This window comes from Lepidochelys olivacea (genome assembly GCF_965140295.1).
Source record: "Lepidochelys olivacea isolate rLepOli2 genome assembly, chromosome: 2".
NCBI classification, from domain to species: Eukaryota; Metazoa; Chordata; order Testudines; family Cheloniidae; genus Lepidochelys; species Lepidochelys olivacea.
Window position 1 is genome coordinate 139105617 of NC_140412.1, and position 22941 is coordinate 139128557.

General features: G+C 39.7%; 1 protein-coding gene across 1 annotated transcript in view; it reads left to right on the top strand.

Annotated features, from left to right (window-relative positions):
• The window catches only part of DNAH5 (dynein axonemal heavy chain 5), a gene marked incomplete at its 5' end in the record, with an annotated part of 254247 nt that overhangs the window by 148279 nt on the left and 83027 nt on the right, over positions 1 to 22941 (top strand). The window contains 7 exons of the mRNA XM_084621096.1: positions 5526 to 5730; positions 6236 to 6378; positions 8579 to 8713; positions 9591 to 9713; positions 10063 to 10276; positions 11911 to 12134; positions 13707 to 13905. Coding sequence (XP_084477222.1) covers positions 5526 to 5730; positions 6236 to 6378; positions 8579 to 8713; positions 9591 to 9713; positions 10063 to 10276; positions 11911 to 12134; positions 13707 to 13905 — 1243 coding nt within the window. The remainder of the gene's footprint in view (positions 1 to 5525; positions 5731 to 6235; positions 6379 to 8578; positions 8714 to 9590; positions 9714 to 10062; positions 10277 to 11910; positions 12135 to 13706; positions 13906 to 22941) is intronic.

Here is a 22941-nt window from a genome sequence, read left to right on the forward strand (position 1 = left end):
CTACAGAAAATTCTTTCCTAGGTAACTCAGATCCCACCCCATCTAATAGCCCATCACAGGCCATTGGGCCTATTTACCATGAATATTTAATTACCAAAACCATGTTATCCCATCATACCATCTCTTCCATAAACTTATCGTGTTTAATCTTAAAGCCGGATAGATCTTTTGCCCCCCACTGCTTCCCTTGGAAGGCTATTCCAAAACTTCACTCCTCTGATGGTTAGAATCCTTCGTCTAATTTCTAGTCTAAATTTCCTGGTGGCCAGTTTATATCCATTTGTTCTTGTGTCCACATTGGTACTGAGCTTAAATAATTCCTCTCCCTCTCCGGTGTTTATCCCTCTGATATATTTATAAAGAGCAATCATATCTCCCCTCAACCTTCTTTTAGTTAGGCTAAACAAGCCAAGCTCCTTGAGTCTCCTTTCATAAGACAAGTTTTCCATTACTCGGATCATCCTAATAGCCCTTCTCTGTACCTGTTCCAGTTTGAATTAATCCTTCTTAAACATGGGAGACCAGAACTGCACACAGTATTCCAGGTGAGGTCTCACCAGTGCCTTGTAAAACGGTACTAAAACCTCCTTATCCCTACTGGAAATACCTCTCCTAATGCATCCCAAAACCGCATTAGCTTTTATCACAGCCATATCACATTGGCGGCTCATAGTCATCCTATGATCAACCAATACTCCAAGGCCCTTTTCCTCCTCCGTTACTTCTAATTGATGCATCCCTAGCTTATAACTAAAATTCTTGTTATTAATCCCTAAATGCATAACCTTACACTTCTCACTATTAAATTTCATCCTATTACTATTACTCCAGTTTACAAGGTCATCCAGATCCTCCTGTAGGGTATCCCTGTCCTTCTCTAAATTGGCAATACCTCCCAACTTTGTATCATCCGCAAACTTTATTAGCACACTCTCACCTTTTGTGCGGAGGTCAGTAATAAAAAGATTAAATAAGATTGGTCCCAAAACCGATCCTTGAGGAACTCCACTGGTAACCTCCCTCCAGCCTGACAGTTCACCTTTCAGTAGGACCCGTTGTAGTCTCCCCTTTAACCAATTCCTTATCCACCTTTCAATTTTCCTATTGATCCCCATCTTATCCAATTTAACTAATAATTCCCCATGTGGCACGGTATCAAATGCCTTACTAAAATCTAGGTAAATTAGATCCACTGCGTTTCCTTTGTCTAAAAAATCTGTTACTTTCTCAAAGAAGGAGATCAGGTTGGTTTGGCACGATCTACCTTTTGTAAAACCATGTTGCATTTTGTCCCATTTACCACTGACTTCAGTGTCCTTAACTACCTTCTCCTTCAAATTTTTTCCCAAGACCTTGCATACTACAGATGTCAAACTAACAGGCCTATAATTACCCGGATCACTTTTTTTCCCTTTCTTAAAAATAGGAACTATGTTAGCAATTCTCCAATCATACGGTACAACTCTTGAGTTTACAGATTCATTAAAAATTCTTGCTAATGGGCTTGCAATTTCATGTGCCAATTCCTTTAATATTCTTGGATGAAGATTATCTGGACCCTCCGATTTAGTCCCATTAAGCTGTTTGAGTTTCGCTTCTACCTCAAATATGGTAATGTCTACCTCCATATCCTCATTCCCATTTGTCACGCTACCATTATCCCTAAGATCCTCTTTAGTCTTATTAAAGACTGAGGCAAAGTATTTGTTTAGATATTGGGCCATGCCTAGATTATCCTTGACCTCCACTCCATCCTCGGTGTTTAGCGGTCCCACCTCTTCTTTCTTTGTTTTCTTCTTATTTATATGACTATAGAACCTTTTACTATTGGTTTTAATTCCCTTTGCAATGTCCAACTCTACTTGACTTTTAGCCTGTCTCACTTTATCCCTACATATTCTGACCTCAATAAGGTAGCTTTCCTTGCTGATCCCTCCCTTCTTCCACTCCCTGTATGCTTTCTGCTTTTTCTTAATCATCTCCCTGAGATGCTTGCTCATCCAGCTTGGTCTACAACTCCTGCCGATGAATTTTTTCCCCTTTCTTGGGATGCAGGCTTCCAATAGCTTCTGCAGCTTTGATATAAAATAATCCCAGGCCTCCTTTACCTTTAGATCCATAAATTCTTCAGTCCAATCCACTTCCCTAACTAATTTCCTTAATTTGTGAAAGTCAGCCCTTTTGAAATCAAAAACCCTAGTTGCAGATTTATTTTTGTTAATCCTTCCGTTCAGTTTGAACTGAATTAGCTCATGATCACTTGAGCCAAGATTATCCCCTACAACCATTTCTTCTATGAGGTCCTCACTACTCACCAAAACCAAATCTAAAATATCCCCTCTAGTCGGTTCAGCAACTACTTGATGAAGGAATCCATCAGCTATCGCATCTAGGAAAATCTGAGCCCTATTATTATTACTTGTGGCACCTTAGAGAATAAATTGGTTAGTCTCTAAGGTGCCACAAGTACTCCTTTTCTTTTTGCGAATACAGACTAACACGGCTGTTACTCTGAAACCTGTCATTATTATTACTAGCACTCGTGCTCCAGTCTATATCTGGGAAGTTAAAGTCTCCCATGATCACACAGTTTCCATTAGTATTTACTGTATTAAAAACATTAAAAAGGGCTCTATCCATATCCAAATTAGATCCCGGCGGTCTATAGCATACCCCAAGCACTATCCCAGGGGAGGCTCTAATAGTTTTCTTCCCCAATGTAATTTTTGCCCAGACGGACTCAGTCATATCCATTTCATCGCTTCTTATTTCTTTACATTCTATCTCATCATTGATATACAATGCTACTCCACCACCTTTACCTTTATTTCGGTCTTTCCTAAACAGCACATACCCTTCAATACCTGTAGTCCAGTCATGACTACTATTCCACCATGTTTCTGTTATCCCTATAATATCTGGTTTCACTTCCTGCACCAGTAGCTCTAGTTCCTCCATTTTGTTCCCTAGGCGCCTCGCATTAGTGTACAAACATCTTAATTTTTGCTATTTGGCCTCACTCACATTCTGTATCCTATTAGGCAGGGTCATTTTACTGGCAGTATAACCTATTAGACTTGTATCTACACTGCCCTTCCTCCTACCCACAGCTGTATCCTCTCTTACTTCGTTTTCTTTCCTCTCAGTGCTAAATTCTGGCGTGGAGATTACTTGGACATCTCCCAACCATCTCCCCCAAATTCCTAGTTTAAAGCTCTCTTAATCAGTTGTGCCAGCCTCCATCCTAGAAGTCTATTTCCTTCCCTACTCAGATGAAGTCCATCCTGAGAGAACTGTCCTCTATCCATGAATGCCTCCCAGTGGCCATACATCCCAAAGCCCTCCTTATAGCACCACTGCCTAAGCCATCTGTTGATAGTCATAATCTTGTCACACCTTTGTTGCCCTTCTCTAGGAACAGGCAGAATCCCACTAAAGATCATCTGAGCCTTAATTTCCTTAAGCATCTTCCCAGCCTAGCATAGTCTCCCTTAATACTTTCCAGTGAGAATCTAGCTGTATCATTTGTTCCCACATGAAGGATAATTAGGGGATTCTTTCCTGCTCCCTTTAGAATCCTTTTCAACCTCAGGTCTACATCCCGTATCTTAGCACCTGGAAGACAGCACACCCTCCTATTCTCTGGATCAGCTCTGGTTACATGCCTATCTATTCTACTCAGTAAAGAATCCCCAATCACATAGACCTGCCTTTTCCTGTTGACTATGCTATTCTCCAGTCTATCCCCGTTCCCTCTGGCTGTAAGTTCTTTCCATTCCTATTCTCCCTTGTAATCCTCTTTAACCCATCCTGTATCCTCCTGGGGCTCATATTTGGTGTAATCTCCATTAACTCTTCCCCTTTTCCTATAGGACTAGCTGCTCTTCTCTTCTTCTTGCCCTTCCACCTTCAGTGACTACCTGCTGAGCCCCTTCTTCATTTTCCAACTCTGCAGACCTATTCTTGAGCTCTATTTCTCCTTCAGTAGCCCGTCTTTTCATCACCATTTTGGTCAAAGGCTGCAGCCTAATTTCTCAGTTGGAGCCCCCTACATTAATTTCATTACAGTCACATTTGAAGGTGCACTTTGTTTCTTTGCTATTGAACTGCCAGTGCAAATACTAGCATGCGGGTGGCTAACCAACTGACTTGCTGCTGTTATCTTTCTGATGATACATTGCTTCTTCTAAAAGTTGAATTGTTTCCATCTTGCCGGGGAACTCTCTTAAGCAAACACTGACATCTCTGCAAAATTGCTGAATAAGAATTTAATTAAAGACAAAATACAGGCCAAGATTTTTATTTGCCTGGATTGCCTCGATGTAAGATGCTGCAAAAAGACCAATGCCACATGTGACCAATTGCACTAGAACTATTCCTATCTACTTATCCTTATGTGAAAACATAACTTTATTCATTTCCTTAAAAGTAACATATTTAGACTAAACACCTCTGGTCTAATACTCAGTACCCAGTGGCATGCCCCTTAAGCTCAGGGCTGTCCGGACATATATTGAAAAATACAATAATATAAGATGAATAAACTTACATCAAAGCAGCAGCACTCATCCCTTCCACTCACTTTACCATGTGTAAATCCAACCCACCTCTTTACATGCATTGCCACTATATAAAAACCCTAATCTCAACAGACTCAGCCTTCCGACTACGCCGGGTCAAATAGATTAATTTAGCAGCGTTCTTGGAAGGCAAGTAAATTTGGACCATGGAGGGAGAAGCACATGCCTCCTTTAAAGAAAAAAGCTTCTATGAATATTGTTCTTCCAATGCCTCCTTTTTTTTTAAAGGGGATCCAGCCACAATTGTGGCAGCATAGCACAGGGAGAGGTGTGGTACTGCAGGCAGGCAAGACCCACGACATCTTTGGCTTTTTAAACTCTACCAAAATACAAATTCAGCCAGTGCAAGCCGCAGAGCACTGTTAACATATGCTGCCTTTGAGAGCCACCATTTAATTAGCGAGCAGTTGCATACTGCATCATGTTAATTTTCCATGTATATTTAAGGTATATGCCCGGGAAGAGATCTCTTAAGAGCATTAGACTATAGACATAAAAAATAATAGGTCTCTGCCCTAAGGAACCTTGAGTCTAAGGCCTGAAACCTGTAACCACATATCCATAACGCAATGGGACTACTTGCGTCATAGAGTAACCCATTAAACATATGTATTTGCAGAATCGGGGCTTTAATGAACTAATAAACCAACTACTCATCTTTCCCTGGGCTTCTGGAGAGAAATAAGCTATTTGTTTGCTATGGATTTTTTTCTGGTGGCTATTTTTCTGAATTAAGGAAAATAAATAATATGACACAATATGTATTGTAGCTTTTCGTTTGTGTAATGGTTGCCCAGAGCATAGGTCGGGACACCTACTGAGACTTATGTAAATCAAAGCTAAAGGTTTTCACCTTGAACATACAAAGCAGAGTCTGATGTAGGAATTGTTTCTTGGATAGGCCTTAAGCCATGAAAATAGCTAAAACAATGTTTCACCTCTCAGGAGCAAGGAGGGGAAGTAACACCAGAGTACCTGGAAAGGTTGTACGTCTTCTCCCTCATGTGGAGTGTTGGAGCATTGCTGGAATTGGAAGACCGATGCAAAATGGAGCACTGGCTTCGTAATCATAAAAAAATAAAGCTTGATCTTCCCCATATCTCAGAAGGAAGTGAAGATACCATGTTTGACTACTATGTGGAAACTGATGGTTAGTAACCCACTAGCATATACCAGATAACATTTGAAGAGACATGATCTTGAAAGAGTATATTTTATATTATTAATTAATTAATAGAGAAGGCACTTCAGGTTGTATACTTTCCCATGTTCCTTGACAGTTTTTGTTTTAAAATCATGCTTTACTACTGGTTTTAATAAAGTTTCCCTCTGTTGCTGTGAGATACCAAAACAAGGGCAACTGACTACACAAGGAAACAGGGACTTTGTATCACAAAATGCTGTCAAATGAGCAAAGGTAAGCAAGCTGGTCACTTGTAACAACAGGTCATGTGGTCCTTCCCATGTGGTTTTTAAGAATACTCCTTGTTGATTGCTGATCCTCATAGAGGGTGGGTTTTGCCTGCAGGGCCCACTGCCCCGGACAGGGTAAGGGAACTTCATAGGTAACAATCCACTTGTACTACTAGTTGGAGAATGGGATACAGGCAAATTCTTTGTTTCTTTGAAGTATTAATCTATTCTGTTCTGACAAGGTAAATGGATGCACTGGAGTACTCGTGTTGAAGAGTATGTGTACCCCACTAACAGCATTCCAGAGTATGGTTCCATCTTGGTGCCAAATGTTGACAACGTGAGGACAGACTTCCTTATTGAAACAATTGCTGGGCAGGGCAAGGTATCATTCTTGTTTGTGTGTGTCAATGATGTGGTCCGCATGGGCGGTGGGAGAGTTAAATTATAAATGGCAACAAAATGGTAGATGAAATTCAATGTTGATAAATGCAAAGTAATGCGCATTGGAAAACATAATCCCAACTATACATATAAAATGATGGGGTCTAAATTAGCTATTACCACTCAAGAAAGAGATCTTGGAGTCATTGTGGATTGTTCTCTGAAAACATCCACTCAATGTGCAGCAGCAGTCAAAAAAGCGAACAGAATGTTGGGAACTATTAAGAAAGGGATAGATAATAAGACAGAAAATATCATATTGCCTGTATATAAATCCATGGTACGCTCATATCCTGAATACTGTGTGTAGATGTGGTCACCCCATCTCAAAAAAGATATATTGGAATTGGAAAAGGTTCAGAAAAGGGCAACAAAAATGATTAGGGGTATGGAACGGTTTCTATATGAGGAGAGATTAATAAGACTGGGATTTTTCTGTTTGGAAAAGAGACGACTAATGGAGGATCTGATTGAGCTCTATAAAATCATGACTGGTGTGGAGAAAGTAAATAAGGAAGTGCTATTTACTCCTTCCCATAATACAAGAACTAGGGGTCACCAAATGAAATTAATAGGCAGCAGGTTTAAAACAAAAGGAAGTATTTCTTCACACAATGCACAGTCAAGCTGTGGAACTCCTTGCCAGAGGATGTTGTGAATGCCAAGACTATAACAGGGTTTAAAAAAGAACTAGATAAATTCATGGAGAATAAGTCCATCAATGGCTATTAGCCAGGATGGGCAGCGATGGTGTCCCTAGCCTCTGTTTCCAGAAGTTGGGAATGGGTGACAAGGAATGGATCACTTGATGATTACCTGTTCTGTTCATTCCCTCTGGGGCACCTGGCATTGGCCACCGTTGGAAGACAGGATAGTGAATTAGATGGACCTTTGGTCTGACCCAGTATGGCCGTTCTTATGTTCTTAAATAAAATGACCTCACCGCCCATTAAGTAGTGGGGGCCATTGCCTGGCTTGCAGAGAAAGGTGCGTGGGCCCTTTAGAGACTAGAGTACCAGAGTGATTTGCTGCGGTAGCTTGACCAGGTTAGTGTCCCATCCCCACACCAGGTGACTGGAAGAGAGGAAGAACTATTTAGGTCCACGCTGGGGCACGAAAAACCCTCTTTTACCTGGACCAGGTGGAGCAGCACCCACCCTCTCATGCATGGAAGTAGTTAAATGCCAGGCTTTGTCATGATCCATGGTGGGCATTGCACCAGTCACTCCTTTCTCAGGGGGCTGGAAAAGATGTTTTCCCTCACTGCCAGATTGGCCAAGGCAAGATGGTTGTTTTTTTTCCACCTTCCTGACAGAGGGTTGCATGGCTTACTTGGGGCAAATATGGAACAGAAGTTATGCTATGATTTGCAACTTATTGTGTAAGTATGGGGCTGATATGCTGTGCAGGTACTTTGCAGGGAAGGGATAACATGATCAGATAAAATGGATTAGTAAAGGATTTAAAGGAAGTATTCTTTAAAGGAGCAGAAACAGGGATTTGGGGCTCCTATGACTGATATGGCAGAGAGCCAACGAACCCTCCTTTATAGCATGCCTTAACCCTCATTTGAGGGAGGAGGGTCCAAGCAGTGGGTTGGCTAGGGACTAGGATGGGTAACTCCCGCCCCCAGGTATGTGTAAATGATTATTAAACTACCTGTACTTACACTTTTTTATCTGACGGGTACTTCCAGACATTTAGGAATAAGATTGCAGCCTAATTAAACCACATCCAGTGTCTCTTGTCCTCCTTCCAGCACAGCAGGACAATGTGGAACTATAGTTGAAAATGTGAGGATCCCCTGTTGTATGGTGGAAACTAATGACCCCTTTGCATACAAGTATTATAGAATATCAGAGTTGGAAGGGACCTCAGGGGGTCATCTAGTCCAACCTCCTGCTCAAAGCAGGACCAATCCCCAATTTTTGCCCAACATACTGTTAGAGTTAATACACCTTGAATTGTTTAGTGCTAAAGCAGCCCACTGCTTCCAGCTTGCCAATTTTTTTCTCATTGAAAGTTACATTTTTATTTCTTTGTTTCATTCCTGACCAGGATAGATACAGAGGTTGATGAGACTTTGCTGGCACACTTGGCTTTTGCACCTCTGGGCTCATTTGAATTCTCTCCTTGTCTAGGCTGTGCTACTAATTGGCGAGCAAGGAACTGCTAAAACTGTCATTATCAAAGGATTCATGTCAAAGTATAATCCCGAAAATCACATGGCCAAGAGTCTGAACTTCTCATCTGCAACTACCCCATTAATGTTCCAGGTACAGTAATCACTCTACTTCTAATAAGATGACTGAGTTCATATCTTTATTTGTACACTGAGAATTTGCCAGAAAGATCACATTAAAAGAAGGCTTTCTCTAATTACAAAGATACAAACAAACAAAAGCACCAGTCTGCTCCAAGGGCTTCAGTCAAAATGGCCTTTCTACAGGGATGTAACTTGCTTCTCTCACAATATGCCTTTTGAAAATTGTCCATCAATTTCAGCAAATCCTCAGGAACCACATCTCTTCCAGTCATTCCAGTGGTTATTTGGTTACTCTCATGTTTTTGACATGTTATACTTCCCTCATCAAATTCTCAATGTTTCTTGATGTCTGGAAATATGCCAGTTCACACTAACTGGCTGAAGTGGTCATTCATTTTTATTGGATTGTCATTAAAACCTTGTGTAAAAGACTAAAGACTTTACAAAATGTAGTCTACACTAATGGTTGTAAGTTGGGTTTATTTCATAATTGAGTTAAATCTTTCATGGAGGTGATATTTCACACAGTTATCTATGATCACAATAGTTCAAATTTAGTTTATTACACCACTCCATGAAAAAAAGGGGATAATTCTCCAAATGGGTTGCATGCACTACATTGGCAGTTATGGTTTTTAAAGGCAATTTGTGTCCAATTTGTATAGCAACCTATTACCTCACTTTGTAACCCAGTGTTCCATTTACCAATTCTACAAAGCTAGTGGCATTTCTTAGTGGAAATCTCCTCAAAACAGTCTGAAGAGTACCCATGTATGCCTTTGCTATTGAAGAGTTTATGCTACTAAGTGTGTGCATTTAAAAAGCATAAACTATCCTTTGATGGAGAGGAACTGTACAGCTTTAGGTAATAAAGGTTTTTCTTACAGCGTTCAATAGAGAGTTATGTGGACAAACGCATGGGAACGACATATGGTCCTCCTGCAGGCAAGAAGATGACTGTCTTCATTGATGATGTGAATATGCCTGTAATCAATGAGTGGGGAGATCAGGTTAGTTAAGTATTGAAATTTGTCTTAATGCTGATCTGTTGTTTTTATGTCTCCTTATGACACAGGTGACATGGCTCCCCACGCTGTCAGGTTATTGAGGTATTTGAAATGCATGCGATTATTTTCCTCTGAGCTCCCTCCTCTAGATATTACCAGAGGAAAGGGCGATCCAATCCCACCTATTTCTGGTAATTTATAAATGTTTTCTTCATGGCAGAAGAAAATGTAGTGTTTTTTAAGACTAAGAAAATCTGTCTCTTAGTTATGTTTATCGGGTGCTCATAAATAATTTTGCATGCCATTTTGCATCCAGGGAAATATTTTTCTAATCCTATTGGGCTCTTTCTAGGTCACCAATGAGATAGTTCGCCAGCTGATGGAACAGAATGGGTTCTATAACCTGGGGAAACCGGGGGAGTTTACCAACATCGTTGATATCCAGTTCTTGGCAGCCATGATCCACCCTGGTGGAGGTCGCAATGACATCCCGCAGAGACTAAAGAGACATTTTTCCATATTCAACTGTACTCTGCCTTCCAATTCTTCCATTGACAAGATCTTTGGTAAAATGAAGACTCGCTTTGCAAAGTATTGATTGAGACAGTTAGAACTGGGGTGCCAAATTTTGTTCCCCCCCCCCGTACTTTAAAGGGAAATCTTAAGATTGAAAATCTTAATTTTTTTTTGCATGTGGGGTGGAAGCTAAAAACAAACAAACACAAAACCAAATCTCTGCCTTAGACTAAGATACAAAATTTACTCCTGCGGGAATTCTGCACCAAAAAATTAAATTCTGTGCACAATATTTTAAAATTCTGTAAATTTTATTTTGTCAAAATAACACTACATAATTATGCTGGTTTCAATTATTTTGGTAATTTATTTCAAAATACCTATCAGCAAGGATGTCTGTAACAATACAGACACACAGAAAAATTCCCCCAGGAGTAGAGAGTTAAAGAAACCCCTACAACAACCTAGTTCTTTCTTCTCTGCCTCTTCCCCCCAGAGCTCAGCTGGGGAGCCAGACACTTACCACCCCCCAGAGACCAGCTGTGGGCCCCCCCCAGCCCAGACACTCACACCCTCTAACCCCCAGACCCCAGCTGCAGTTCTCCACCCCAGCCCAGACACTCTCAGACCCTACCCTCCTATAGCCCAGGGATCCAGAGGGAGAAACAGCCTGATGCGGGGTCCCAGGCTTGCACAGAGTTTCCTGAGTGCCCCCTCCCTCCTTCAGGGAATGCTGGGAACTGCAGCTGCTGGGAACCCTCCAGTTTCTTCCCCCTCCTCACAGCCTTGCCTTCTATTTCTCAGCTGGGCTCTGCAAGATCCAGCGGCCCCTAGTGGTGGCCAACATCTCTTCAGCCAATTTCTATTGGCGGAGGGGGAAAGGAAATTCTGCGTGCCCAACATTAATTTCCGCAAAATTCTGCATTGTGCAGTGATGCAGAATTCCCCCAGGAGTAAACTGTGGGTAACATCACCACAAAGTCAAAATGGTGTTCTTTTTCAAATGGACTTTCTGAGGTAAAATTTGACCCAAAACTAAGGCCTTGAACAAGTATCATTTTTTACAAAACCCAAGGGAGTAGAGAGGTTTCCATGATTTAACCCCCTAACATTTTCAGTGGAAACTATATTTTTCTTGTTGAAAAATCCAAATCGAGTCTCTGCTCAGGTTTGACTTGGAAAGTTTCAACTCAACATGAAGTTCACCAATTGATTTATAAACTCAAGAAAATAGTCTTACAGTGGGACATCTAGATCCAAGATTCTGAGACTGGCACCAAAGTTGTCCCTGGAAAATCTGCACATTCAACAGTTACGTATGAAAATATAGGATTTCTGTCCACATTTGCTGCATGTGCAGGTGCTACATGTTTACATTGCTGCACACATCTGCAAAAATTTTGCAAAAATAACTTTGACCTTGACTTAAAATAATTGGTGTCTGGTCCTTAACCTATTGCTCCCAATGCAGCACAAGAGGTACATTTTATAGCTTAGCTAGGCTGCAGCATTTTGGTTTATTTCAGGGGACATGAGGTGAAGGTGCAAAGAGTACTGCTGTCTTACATGTACAGGTTGTCTGTGCCTGGAGTTATTCAGGAATAGCTGTTCCAGAATAGTTCCATGTGTAGACAAGCCTTATTTTAGTAACTGCCCTTTAAACCATCAATTTTGCTTTCCCCAGGTGTGATTGGAGTAGGGCATTATTGTAGTCAGCGGGGCTTCTCAGAAGAGGTGAGAAGATCAGTAGCCAAATTGGTGCCACTGACACGCAGGTTATGGCAAATGACCAAGATCAAAATGCTACCCACTCCAGCCAAGTTCCATTATGTTTTCAATCTACGAGATCTCTCAAGGATTTGGCAGGGGATGCTAAATACCGTATCGGAAGTAATCAGTGAACCTAATGTAAGTAACATACAGATTTCTTTCATGGAGTTAGCATATTAAGTAGCAATGGGATGAAGACTATAACTGATTCTCTTGGTGGTTCAGTATACAGTAGGAAGCCTCTGTCTCTACTTGTTATCACTTTTCTTATTAAATTGTAAGATCTTCAGTGGTTTTGTTCTGTGTTTGTACTCTGCCTAGGACAGTGGGGTCCTGTTCCATATCTGGGACTCCAAGGTGCTTCCTCAATACAAATAATAAATAATAAGCATCAGTGATGAAACAATTCTGACTTAGCTAAATGGCTAAGATGCCAAAGGATTTTGTGGACATTCAATGTAGCAAAAGAACAAAAACCAGTTTGGTCCACTGTCTGCATCAGTTTTATGGTCTGTTATACTTACTGATAAATGTTAGCTTATTTCAATTTTTAAAATTCTGGAGAAAATCAAGCTTTTAAAAATATTCAATTTTATAAACACACATAGCAGCAAGCTATTCAGTGTCTTAATGACAAATAATTTTGTTCTTAAGGTATAGGATGCCTTGAGGTTTTCAAACCATGTGACTGGCTGAAAGCTGATTTTTGGCTTAGAGCTATAAGGGTATGTCTAGACTTCAGTCTGAGGTGTAATTGCAGCATGGATGGACATACCCATGCTAGCTTTACCTGTACTAGCACAGCTAAACATAGTAGTGGAGACACAGCAGCACAAGCATCTGCATGGGATAGCAATGCCTGCATATACCTGGGATCCCCAATATGCTTGTCCAGCCCCATCTGAAGGCTGTGCTACCCTTTTATTTCTAGCTGTGCTAGTGTGCATAGAACGAACACAGGTATGTCTACCCATGCTGCAATCACGCCCAAGATTGCAGCGCAGACACATCTTAAATGGAAGAGGGAATAACACTTCAGACTGTAACAAGTCTTTCTGCTGTTTCATTACTGTACGACCCACATTCCTTGTGAAAAATAAGATACTTGATGTAAATATTTCCCTCTTAATTTTCTTTAATACTGAAATATAAAGTTGAGTCTTCAATGCAGTGGCTATCCCTCCGCAGATGAATCATTATCCAAGCATCTCTACTGATGGTACTGCCAGAAGTAGCATATAAAAGTGTGGCTCCATCTTATGAATGGACAGTTATGATTTGAGAGTGGGAAATATATCTGTTAGCAAACTGGGTAGTCAGCTATTGAATTTGCATGTAAAAATATGCTTGAAATTCATAAAGTCTGGTTTTGGCAATGCAATAATTGGACACATAATTATGTAGTTTGGGAGGCTAGACTGAGGTTTCATCTAATACTTTGTCCTGAATGTGCAGTGTCTTTCTTTTTTTTTTTTTTTTGTAAACTGGACATACATGTAAGCTGAGATGCAGCTGAATCAAAGTCTGACAAAGAATACTATTTCAGCTTCCCTAGTAAGGAGTAAAGCATTACTTTGTATTGTCTAGAGGTAATGCGATGCTGTACGGAGAAACAGTGACAAAACTCTAACCTTGCTGAGATATGGCTGTGAAGAGCACAAGTGCCTCTGTTACAAACTTAATCAATTGAGATGTTTGTTTTGTGAACAGGTGTTGATAAAGTTGTGGAAGCATGAATGTAAGTGTGTTATTGCTGATCGTTTCACAACCCCAGCAGATGTAGATTGGTTTGATACAGCTTTGGCAAAATTGGTTGAGGAGGAGTTCGGTGAAGAGAAAAAGGCTTTAGTGGATTTGGAAACTGATGCTTACTTTGTTGACTTCCTAAGGGATGCACCTGAAGCAACAGGTAACTACAGAAACTTGACGCAAGAAGAGATAATGATGTTCTGTGATAAATTACCAATGGATGTGGAGAGGGAAAGATACAGTAAATGCTTATGTAGAAAATACACAAGAATGCATATTATAAACACCCTTCAATGCCCAGCCAGCTCTTCTGGTTTGTTCACAGGGCCGTGGTCCCAACTCTTGTCTGTCCTTTTTGTGGTAGCTAATGTTGCCAGCTAGGGTAGGTCCTTGGGCTCATGGGAGCACAAGGACTGCATTTATACCCAGCTCCTGTGTAGGGATAGAAGTGGAGAGCAGATAATTTGTATAATGGCTGGGCACAATCTGGCACATGGGATTTTTTGCAACCATAATGCTATAATGGTGCAATCCAGAAGGATGTTCTGTAACATGAGTCCAGTATATAGTAAGCACAGATGATTGCAGTAGTTGAACTAAAACTGTATAAATAGTTATTACACTTACTAACCTGCCCCGGCCCCCAACTAGTGCACAAAAAAGCCCAATTTTGACTAATCCATTAATGTCAGGTAAATGTAATTTTCCTGCAACCATTACTGATGTTTTCTTGTTACATTACTAGTGACTCCTATTAAATTGTCCTTTTTCACTTGTTGCATAGTCTCTTACATCTTTCAAATCAAAATAATGTTTTACATCTTATTTGCACAATAATTATTTTGGTATCTGTATTATTTATAAAATACCTATTTTCTTTCACTTGCTTTTGTTCATTTTTTCTCTTGCAAAAAAAGTTATGCATAATGAAGCCGTATTTATTTAGTCCTATTTTATAAGGAAGCTAAATTGCTTTACAGTGCAATCGAAGTAGCTCAAAAATGGGCGAATGATACAATTTTGTATTCTGTTTCACTGTGTTGTATGAATTGCTTTGGTTTTAGGGAAAGCCATTATTAAACTATTTTGAGGTCAGTCAGCTACTCCCCTCCTCATAAATGATGAATACATGGAGGTACTAGAATAAACCATGAAATGCTCTGAACCAGTGCTGGAAAACAGAGAATCATAAATGATATGGCAGGTGAGAGCAATAAGTAAGAAATGTGCAGAGAAATGTATGAAAAGAGTAGAAAATATAGACCCTGATTTAGGAAAGTGCTCAAACATGTGGTTAAATATTTTGTTGAATTGGGATCACAAAACAGATGAAGAATGAGCAAGAAAGAAAAACAAAATATGTAGTAGAGTACAAGAGAGAGATTTTGATTTGTACATTTTACCTATTAATTATGATAGTGCCTGATGGCCAACCAAGAATGGGGCTTCATTTTGCTAGGCATTTTGTGGTAGACAGTCCTTGCCCTGACACTTGTTTTTGCATTAGCATACATTGTATGCATGCTGAAAACTTGTACTTCTTTGAGTGCTGGTGCCCGTGTGTATTACATTGTGGGTACGCATGCGCATGGAGTCAGAGAATTCTTGAAAGCCATGTCTGTTGGGTCATGCATGCGCTGTTGCTGTCCTCCAATTGAGGAGATAAAGGGCAGAGCGGACCGACCGCCTCTCTAGTTCCTTCTTATCACCACATGGCCTGGGTTGGAACCTCCAGTGTCTGGAGTTTCATCTTCCTTTAGTTTTGGATCTGTACATACATATGTATATATTTTATAAATTGGAGAAGGCACGAGTCATCCTCATTGCCCCCACCTGGCCCAGACGGTTCTTGTTCCTGAGTCTTCTACACATGTCTTGGTCAACGATCAGCATTCAGTCCTTTTCCAATCTCATGACCCAAGGGAAAGACAGAATCAAGCATCCCAGCCCCCAAGCACTCCATCTCAGGGTGAGGTGTTTGGATGGGTGTCAACTCTCGAAAGTTCATGCTCTGAAGCTGTGCAAAGCATCCTTACTAACAGTAGAAAAGATTCCACTAGAAAATTTTACTTAGTCAAGTGGAAGTGTTTCCTTGTCTGGGCACAACAAAAACCCATGAGTTGTGGGTATTCCCCTTATTCTGGACAATCTTCTTTCTCTCAGAACAGCTGGGGTCCACCTGGCACCAATGAATGTGTACCACCCACCTTCTCATGGTTATTTAATTTTTGCTCATTTACTGACTACCAGATTCTGCAAAGGTCTAATCAGAGCCTTTCTGTCAGTAAGGAAATCTGCTCCTCAGTGGGACTTAAACCTTATTCTTTTTGTGCTCTCTTAACCTCCTTTTGAACCACTAGCCCCATGTTCCATTTCTCTTCTGTCCATGAAGGTTACATTCCTGATAGCCATCAACTCAGTCAGGAGGGTGAGCAAGCTTAGAGCATTGATGGTTGATCTGCCTGACACCATATGCCATAGAGACAAGGTGTCATTGTGTTTACATCCTAAGTTCACCCACAAAGTAGTTTCAGAGTTTCACTTGCACCAGTCACTTCACTTGTGTGTTTTTCCGAAACCACACACATCGGAAGAAGAGAGGAGACTTCATTCCCTCAACATGTGATGAGCCTTAACCTTTTACCTGCAAAAGATAAAGCCAATCAGAAAAACTCCAAGACTGTTTATTGCTGTAGCAGAAAGAATTCAAGGTCAAGCTGTATCCTCTCAGAGGATCTGTAAATTGATCTCAGGTTGTAGCTATCTCTGCTATCAGCTGTCTAATTGTCCTCCCCCTCATGGGGTGAGGGCTCATTCTACAAGAACACAAGTGATATCAATGGCATCGCTTCAAGAAGTACCTCTATTTGACATTTGCAGAGCAGTTACATGGAGTTCCATCCACACATTTGTGAGACAATATGCTTTAGTACAGGACTCCTCCACTGATGCATCTTTTGGGATGGCAGTACTTCAAATGACTTTGCTGCCTGCATCCTGGCAGCCGCCTCCTTCTTTAGTACTGCTTGTCAGTCACCCAGAGTGGAATACACAGAGGGACCAGCAATCAAAGAAAAAAAGAAATTTACTTACCATGTAGTAACTGGAGGTTCTTCAAGACACGTGGGGAGGATCTATCTACATTCCACTACCTGCCCTCCTTCCCCTCTGCTTCAAATCATTCTTGGATTCATGGTAGAGAAGGAACTGGAGGAGAGGTCCGCCCATAATCTCCTTGATCAGAGGCAAGAGGAGGGTGAGGGTGCATGTGTGGATCAACTGACACTGTTTTCAAGAGTTCTATAACTGTGTGCATGAAGTGCATGTTTACACACAGTGGAATACAAATAGGAACCACACATCTCAAAGAACCTCCAGTTACTATAAGTAAAGTAACATTCTCTTTTGTGAAACAAAATGCAAGTAAAGAGACAGGAGACTGTAGGACATGAGGCTATGAAGTGAACATTTAAAAATCTTCCTCTGCATATCTGTTAGAGTTAACTTCCTTTAACCAAGACACTTTGTCTATTTGACAAAATAGGAAGTTCTCATTTTTAGTGGCTGATTGTACTCATTGTGCTTGACAGAGCCCTGAGAAACCCTCCTAATTACTTTTCTTTACAGCTCTCACTTATTCTCAGACTGAGGCTAATGTTCTGCTAGTCAAATGGGTCACTGAGTGACAAAAGACACGGCTTTATCCCTCAGACTAGGGCCCTAGAAGCAGTGGGGGCAGCCAACTATTTCCTGCTATATTGGAGAGTAAGAACAGGAATTGAGCTTGGATGTTACATGGATTTTTTTTAGGGCTGTCAATCAGTTAATTCATGTGATCAACTCAAAAAATGAATCGTGATTAAAAAAAATCATGATTAATCACAGCTTTAATTGTACTGTTTAACAGTAGAATACCAATTGAAATTTATTCAATATTTTTGGATGTTTTTCTACATTTTCAAATATATTGATTTCAATTACAACACAGAATACAAAGTGTACAGTGCTCAATTTATTTTATTTTTATTACAAATGTTTGCACTGTAAAAATGATAAAATAAATAGTATTTTTCAATTCACTTAATACAAGTACTGTAGTGCAATCTCTTTATCATGAAAGTGCAACTTACAAATGTAGATTTTTTTTGTTATATATCTGCACTCAAAAACAAAACAAAGTAAAATTTTAGAGCCTACAAGTCTACTCAATCCTACTTCTTGTTCAGCCAATCACGAAGAGAAACAAGTTTGTTTACATTTATGAGAGATAATGCTGCTTGCTTCTTATTTACAGTGTCACCTGAAAGTGAGAACAGGTGTTTGCATGGCACTTTTGTAGCTGGCATTGCAAGGTATTTATGTGTCAAATATGATAACATTTGTATGCCCCTTCATTCTTCGGCCACCATTCCAGAGGACACGCTTCCATGCTGATGACGCTCATTAAAAAAAATGCATTAATTAAATTTGTGACTGAACTCCTTGGGGGAGAATTGTATGTCTCCTGCTCTGTTTTACTCACTTTCTGCCCTATATTTCAAGTTATAGCAGTCTTGGATGATGACCCAGCACATGTTGTTCATTTTAAGAACACTTTCACTGCAGATTTGACAAAACGCAAAGAAGTTACCAATGTGAAATTTCTAAAGATACAGCACTCGACTCAAAGTTTAAGACTCGGAAGTGCCTTCCAAAATCTGAGAGGGACCAGGTGTGGAGCATGCTTTCAAAAATCTAAAAAGACCAACACCCTGATGCAGAAACTACAGAACCGAAAAAATCAACCTTTTGCTCGTGGCATCTGACTCAGATGATGCAAATGAATATATGTCGGTCTGTACTGCTTTGGATTGTTATCAAGCAGAACCCGTCATCAGCATGGACATGTGTCCTCTGGAATGATTGAAGCATGAAGGGACATATGAATCTTTAGCACATCTGGCATATAAATATCTTGTGACGCTGGCTACAAAAGTGCCATGTAAACTCCTGTTCTGACTTTTAGGTGACATTTTAAACAAGAAGCAGGCAGCATTATCTCCCACAAGAGATAATCTGAACAAGAAGTAGGGCTGATTGGACTTGTGGGCTCTAAAGTTTTACATTGTTTTGTTTTTGAATACAGTTATTTTTGAATATATAAGTCTACATTTGTAAATTCAACTTTCATGATAAAGAGATTGTACTATTATTGTTTAGCAGCGCGATTAATCATGCAATTATTTTTTTAAAATAACTGTCTCAATTTCAAAAATCCTCTGCATGAAGTTTACATATTAATTGTTACCCATGAAGTGTCCGGTCACATGATTATATGTTTGTTTCAATCTCTTCATACTGTAACTTCAAAGTACATATCTCTGATAGCAGAGCAAGAGACAGAATAGATGGGGTATAAGCCACTAGAAAAGAACATAGCTGATCACTAATCTGAAAGTGGTTGGCAACCACTGCATGCCCTGTAGTATGTCAGATAACAGTTTGAAAACTTCAGAACATTTTCCTACCCATCATGGAATTGTTCTTTCTTTCTAATAACTTGAAGAGAGGGAGTGGGAAAAACCGGGATCAAGATGACAGGTATATTCATTAAAATAAGCTACTGGTCTTGTTGCTTGTCTAAGTACTTCTGCTGTCTATCGTCTTCTTAATGCCTGATCATGCCACCTTTGAACTCAATAGTAAAAATAGTAGTGACTTCAGCAGGAGCAGGATTAAGCTCTTAATCATATATTTCTCTTAGTCACCATCTGTGAAATGGTACAACCCTCTGAAAATACTTAAATATAATTGTTAGTATAATGAATCAATATACAAATATAATGGTAAAAAATAAACACAAACCCACAAAGAACTATCCTAAGGGGAAAAAATCTGATAAGACATTATTTAAAGGAAGTGTATTATATTTCAAGTTAGGTCAAGAGACAGAAAAATCACTTAAAGATAAGGTTAATGTGTGAGCCAGCCAGAAATGAGTGGTGTGTTTGTTTTTTTTTTAAACTTTGAAGAATTTGGCTAAAAACATGGTATATAGTTTATTAGGAAATAAACTACAAGTGTAGGGTGCTCAGTTAAAACATCCCTGTATGACTTTCACTTTGAGGGGTAACACTATTGATCATAAAGCTGGAATTAAAAATTTATATACTGTTGTGTAACAGTATAAAAACTACTAGTAAGAGCTTTATGAATATCTTTTATTTGTAGAAAACATTTTATAGTTGTGTGCAAACACCTGAAATGTTAGCAGAACAAATGTACAAGAGGTGTTAGTGAGTTGGAAATATGACAGAAATATCACTGAAGAGCTGTTTTCCACATACAGAAAAGAAATGTTTTAAGATTTTGTAGGGTTACTCACTTACAAGAAATTCTATGAAAATGACTTTTGCTTTTAATTATCTTATTAATAGTTTCATCAGATGAAACCTGAAATGCTTAATTCAGCATTTCAAGGTAAGTTTTTTAAAGTTTGGATATTAATCTGTTACCCATCATTTTGAGAGTTAACACCAAAATTATCAATTAAATGGAATTATTTTAAGATTAAGACTAAATAAATAACTTTGTGTACACAGAGCTAATGTATAATTAAGGATTCATAAATGTGTAGCAGTTTCAAAATTCCCATGGTAATTGAGAGGAGTTCTTGTTTACATTGCATACCTGGCAAAGGATATGTGAACTATTCATGTTAGCAGAGCTCCTCGAGTTTACTTTGTGGAGTTCTAGTTTTTGAGAAAAAGCTATGTCCTTGATTATATCCATCTTGACAAGAAGTCCTCCCCCCATTATGTACTTGTAAATGACAATACCTTTAGACTGCTGTCACTCTAAAAATGAAGACTAGATCAGGTAAATAGAAGTAAATAGACAAATTCAGAGAAGTAAAAATGTCACCCACAGTACTTTTTAACACAAACTCCTCATTTCCTATTATTCCCCTTTGATCATGATTGCTTCGCCCTTCTGTATACAGTAATTGAATTTTCAGACTTAGAATCATAGAATATCAGGGTTGGAAGGGACCCCAGAAGGTCATCTAGTCCAACCCCCTGCTCAAAGCAGGACCAATCCCCAATTAAATCATCCCTGCCAGGACTCATCCTTCTCCGTGATTATCAGATGGTTTCTTTAATACAGCTAATATGTATTTTTGAGGTTCTCCTTTTCTCGTATCCTTGTCACAGACTAGAGGCTTTTCCAGAACCATGCACAAGCGATGGCTCTTTCCATCACTACAGCAAGGTCCTCCTTCATACAGGTCTCCCCAAAGAGTCGGCAAATGAGAAGGTGCTTCATGGTCTGCACCTCGCCGTTCTCACATATATTCATATAATTAAAGTAACCCCATTTGATCGTATTAGTTTTTGATGTGCCAGTTTATGTGCACAGGCTATTCAGGCATCACCACATTGACCAGTCTCTATTGGCCCCTCAAGAAAAGTCCTCCTAGGGTTCCAGATCTATTTCAGTGTGCCCGACTGTGGGTAGTCTTTCATTCCATAACCTCAGTTATGCCTTACCAGCTGTTGTATCCAAAGGCACAACACTGGTTAGAAAATTCTTTTGTGATGTAAGGCACTTGATGACTACAGTAGATTAACTCAATGCTGGAACAAGTCACCTGAAGAATGGCAAAGCAGCTGGATTTGATGATGTATGTACAGAGCAGATTAAGCATTTTGATCTTGCAATCAAGTTAAGGGTATTACACCTTTTTAACAATTGTTCATCAACCCTTAGAATACCTAAATTATGGAATGAGCCTGTGTAATTTTTGAGGTAATAGGAAGGTAAGCAGAAACCTGTTGATGCTGCATCCTGTATCTACTAGATATACCCCATGGTCATAGCAAATTACTGCTTTTCACAGAGAATGTGCGATGACATTATCTTTCTGAAGCATAAAGGACAAAATCCTAAAGTCTGTGGAGTTTCAAGCAGGTAACTAAGAGCAGAATTTATCTGTGTATCATTTTCACTGTCAGCAAGGGATGTGGGGAGTGTGGTAGCAAAATGTGCTGTCCACCTGTTTGCACCACATGTCTCTATCCATAATTGATTAATATTAGGATACAAATGAAGATAAACTTCGGCCAGGTGCTTAGTATATGCATGTTTACCTACATTCGCTTTTTCATAGCTATGTTGAGCAGCTGTATTATATCTTGCCACATAGCACACCCTCATGGAAAAACATAACTTAAATTATGGGAATAGCCTTTTTCTACCCATGTTGTATGCCTAGGAAAACTGCATAGCTTTTTTTTTTCAGATGCTGGGAAATGAGGAATTTAAATGTTCTAGGTGTTCCATGCATTTTATTTTAGAGACTTTTTATTGAATTGGATATCACACAATCAATTGTTCTAATCTTTCTACAGTTTAATTTCTGTCTGAGGTAAATTAAATGAGGTGCGTCAATTTAGTTTGTGTCAAGGTTCCTTCCCCACTCTGAACTCTAGGGTACAGATGTGGGGACCTGCATGAAAGACCCCCTAAGCTTATTCTTACCAGCTTAGGTTAAAACTTCCCCAAGGCACAGATTTCTTTCTTGCCTTGGGAACCAGCTTAGGTTAAAAACCTGGTATGCTGCCACCACCAAGCGATTTAATAAATAATCCAGGAAGAGACCACTTGGAGACATTTTCCCCCAAAATATCCCTCCAAGCCCTATACCCCCTTTGCTGGGGAGGCTTGAGAATAAACAAGATGAGCACAAACCCCTTGGATTTTTAAGACCCAAAAAACCCAATCAGATTCTTAAAAATAAGAACTTTATTAGAAGAACAAAAAAATAGATAACAGAATAACTCTGTAAGATCAGAATGGAAGATAATCTCACAGGCAGCCAGATTTAAAACACAGAGAATCCCTCTAGGCAAAACCTTAAGTTACAAAAAGACACAAAAACAGGAATACACATTTCCTCCAGCACAGCGAATTTTGCAAGCCAAAAAACAAAGACAAACCTAGCACATTTTCTAGCTAGATTACTTACTAACTTTACAGGAGTTGGAGAGCTTGTATCCTTGATCTGTTCCCGGCAAAGATATCACGCAGACAGACAGACAAAAGCCTTCCCCCCCCGCCTCCAGATTTGAAAGTATCTTGTCCCCTTATTGGTCATTTTGGGTCAGGTGCCAGCGAGGTTACCGTAGCTTCTTAACCCTTTACAGATGAAAGGGTT